We start from the raw sequence: 3,604 nt of genomic DNA, 5'->3' as shown, positions 1-3,604 counted from the left end.
TAGATGCAGTAGATCACAAAAATTAGAATCGCGATGCATCAATATGACGATTATTTTGCACCCACTTAATTCCAACTCAGAATCTGTTTAAGACTGCCTTTTCTGTCTGAGGCTTATTGCCGTTGCCTCTGCCTATTTTATTGATCTTTATTGTTGTTTATTTGAATGCATTTTTTTGTACATTTGTACAGTGACCTTGTGTGTCGAGAAAGGCACCTTCAGATAAAATGTATGATTATTATTATTCTAACACATTTTTTTATTTTTGTCTCTTTAATTGGTCCAAAGATGACGGGTACGTAACAGTGTGCTACAGAGGAGGAGGAAGAGGAAAAAATGTCGCCCAAAGTACCTTCAGGCCAAGGTAGAGGGAACTATTCTGCTGTCCAAGTTGCGGTTCGAGTTCGTCCTCTGCTTCCCAAAGAGCTCCTGCACTGCCATGAGAGCTGCATCACCGTAGACCCTGAGTTGAACCGGGTCACGCTGGGCCATGATCGACACTTTGTTTGTGACTTCTTGTTTGAGGAGAGTTGCTGTCAGGAGGATGTTTATTCTGTGTCTGTTCAGCCACTTATCGATGCATTCTTCCAAGGATTCAATGCCACCGTGTTTGCCTATGGCCAGACAGGCTCAGGCAAGACTTACACTATTGGAGAAGCTAATATTAGTAAGTTTTTATATTTTTGTATTGCTTTGTTGTGTTAAATGACAACAACTTTTCAAAAATTTCATTTTTTTTTTCATTTCCTTGCTAAAGTTCTTTCTTGAAGCATTTGGTTTGAAATTGGCTTTCATGTGGTCCTGAAAATGTGCCTATCTTTCTAGGTTCCTTCAGAGAGGAGGAGCAGGGTATCATCCCCAGGGCTGTTGCTGATGTTTTCAAACTGCTCGATGAAAATGACCTGACCGACTTCTCTGTACGAGTTTCCTATTTGGAGGTGTACAAAGAGGAGTTCAAGGACTTGCTGGAGGTGAAGACCGCCAGCAAGGACATTCACATCAGGGAGGATAAAGGGAACATTGGTATGCATTCAGAAGACGTTTCAGTTTTAGTGTCACAAAATAAATACAATATATATTTGCCTTCATTTATTTCCTGTTTCTTTCTAGTGCTAAGTGGTGTAAAGGAGAGTGAAGTAGAGGGCCTTGATGAGGTGTTAAGCTTGCTGGAGTCGGGAAACACAGCTAGACACACCGGTGCAACCCAGATGAATCCAAATTCCAGCAGGTCTCACACCATTTTCACACTCTACATGGATCAGCGTCGTGGAAGTTCTCGCCTGTATGGGAGTGCTGGAAGCTCCGGGCCACAGGTGTTGTCTTCCAAGTTTCACTTTGTAGACCTGGCTGGGTCAGAGCGCATTTTAAGGACTGGTAACACTGGAGAGAGATTGAAAGAGAGCATCCAAATCAACAGCGGGCTTTTGGCTCTGGGAAATGTTATAGGAGCTCTGGGGGACCCAAAGAGGAAAGGTTCCCATATACCGTACAGAGACTCTAAAATCACAAGGTATGTCTGTTTTGGTGCTATATTCCATCAGGAAACGTTAAATGACACCTTTAATATATTCTGTTCTTGTTTTAGGATTCTAAAAGACTCTCTTGGAGGAAATTCGAAAACACTGATGATTGCCTGCATCAGCCCATCAAACTCAGACTTTGATGAGAGTCTTAACACTCTGAACTATGCGACCAGGGCCAGAAACATTCAAAACAAAGCTATGGTCAACCTCAAGCGAGAGCCGGATCGTGTGGAAGGACTGGAGCAGCAAATCAAAGCCCTTCGTAGGGCTCTGGAAAACCGTCAGCGCTCTGAGACGCGAATCATTGCTCACGGCGATCCGAACAGGAGACCTCGGATCGGAGAAGCAGAGATCTGCAGGCTGCAAGCACAAAGTGCTCACTACAGGACTTGTACAGACACTGCTTACAGGTTTGTTTTTTATTGCTTTTCATTGCTCAACTGGTGATTTTTTTTGTTTGAATCAGTTTGATGATTTCCATGTTTAACAGGACAGATTTTAGCCCATTTTGTGTTGGAGACCTAATATGTCTTGTATTAATATGTGCACTGCTGCTGTGGAACAGGTTGCTGCGGGAACTGCAGAGCGAGGGGGCTTTAACCACAGAACACAGTCTGAGGGTGAAGGAGTGGCTTTGCTCGGTTGAGGAGGAGAGGAGTGGGCTCACAACCGCCTCCGGACCAGACAGCGGTATCGAGAACAGCTCCACCGAGGAAACCGTGGCATTGAGAAGAAACAGGCCTTCTATTAGGAATCACGTATGTTTCTTTCAGATAGATTTTGTTCACTTTATGCGTGGTTTTTACTGATTATTTTTTAATAAACTTCTGTCACAGGACACAGAAGCTGTGGAGGAAAGCTGGGACGGTGATCATGAAAATGAGAAAGAGAGTATACTTCATCTTCAATCAGAAATCCAACGCCTGGAGAAGGAAAACACTGATTTCTTAGCAGCACTGGAGGACGCCATGGAGCAATACAAACAGCAGGTTACACACAGTTTATGTGATGCTGTTTATTTCTGTTTGAATAGCATTCCCAGAATTAACCACGTTCAGCTATAACTTGTTATCCTAAGCATGTGTATAATATTATACTTTAAGGATTTTTCTTTATTCTATTTCAGAGCGACAAGCTACAGGAGCAACAAGACCTGATCACGGAACTGCAGTACCAGCTTTCTACTTTTGGCCTGATGGGTCTCAACTTGAGGTTAAGGCCACACACTGCTCCCATGAGCTCCATGCAGCACGGTCAGAATGGAAGCACAGCCAGACAGGTAAAAAAGCTTTTACACCAGAGCCAACCTCCTCCTGTTTTTCATTTGGCTGCAATCCTTTATAAAACTGACACTTTGTGAAGACCTACAATTAGGGAAAAAATATTAGACCACACTTTCTTTCTTTTTCTTTTCTTTTTTTTTTTGTTATTTGTATTCTTCAGGTAATTAATATTAGGAAGAAAAACGAGGGTTTTCTAATGTTTTTATGAGCACATGACAAATAAAACCTTCGTTCGTGTTTAATGTATCAGTGCTCATTTTATGTGGAAAACTACAACATAAAAACTGGGGGCAATTAAAATGAACCTAGACTTTAAACATGTCTTTATTTTAAGAATGAAAAATTGCATAATTCATTTTCAAAGTACAGAACCACAATATGAAAACAACTGTTTTGTGACAGAGAGGTGAGTTATTATTTAAGATGAAATGAAGAAGAAAAACCAACAACTTAATGGGATAACCAAAAAGAGTGCATGGGCTAGATCTATGGAACAGATTCCATTCCATCCATCCATTTCCCGTGAAGCTTTATCCCTGCTGGGGTCGCGAGGGGTGCTGGTGCCTATCTCCAGCTTTTTATGGGCGAGAGGCTGGGTACACCCTGGACAGTTTGCCAGTCCATCGCAGGGCAACACAGAGACAAACAACCATTCATACACGCACTCTCACACCTAAGGAGAATTTAGAGAAATTCAAAATTACCCTAACAGTCATTGTTGGAGCTATTTATTCTTTATTTCTTTATCCATTTGAATTGTGTTAATTCCTAAACTTATATATTTTTTGTATTATTTAC

General features: G+C 41.6%; 1 protein-coding gene across 1 annotated transcript in view; it reads left to right on the top strand.

The window, feature by feature from the left end:
* Positions 1-3,604, top strand: part of kif7 (kinesin family member 7) — a 13,464-nt gene that overhangs the window by 2,760 nt on the left and 7,100 nt on the right. The window contains exons 2-8 of the mRNA XM_015373560.1: positions 289-667; positions 826-1,023; positions 1,111-1,510; positions 1,586-1,933; positions 2,089-2,281; positions 2,360-2,512; positions 2,650-2,802. Of these exons, the coding sequence (XP_015229046.1) occupies positions 337-667; positions 826-1,023; positions 1,111-1,510; positions 1,586-1,933; positions 2,089-2,281; positions 2,360-2,512; positions 2,650-2,802 (1,776 nt within the window). The 5' untranslated portion in view covers positions 289-336. The remainder of the gene's footprint in view (positions 1-288; positions 668-825; positions 1,024-1,110; positions 1,511-1,585; positions 1,934-2,088; positions 2,282-2,359; positions 2,513-2,649; positions 2,803-3,604) is intronic.

Source organism: Cyprinodon variegatus, unplaced genomic scaffold (genome assembly GCF_000732505.1).
Source record: "Cyprinodon variegatus isolate N-32 unplaced genomic scaffold, C_variegatus-1.0 Scaffold5, whole genome shotgun sequence".
Classification (NCBI taxonomy): domain Eukaryota; kingdom Metazoa; phylum Chordata; class Actinopteri; order Cyprinodontiformes; family Cyprinodontidae; genus Cyprinodon; species Cyprinodon variegatus.
The sequence above is the reverse complement of the archived record's forward strand: the minus strand, read 5'-3'. Positions and strand labels throughout refer to the sequence as shown.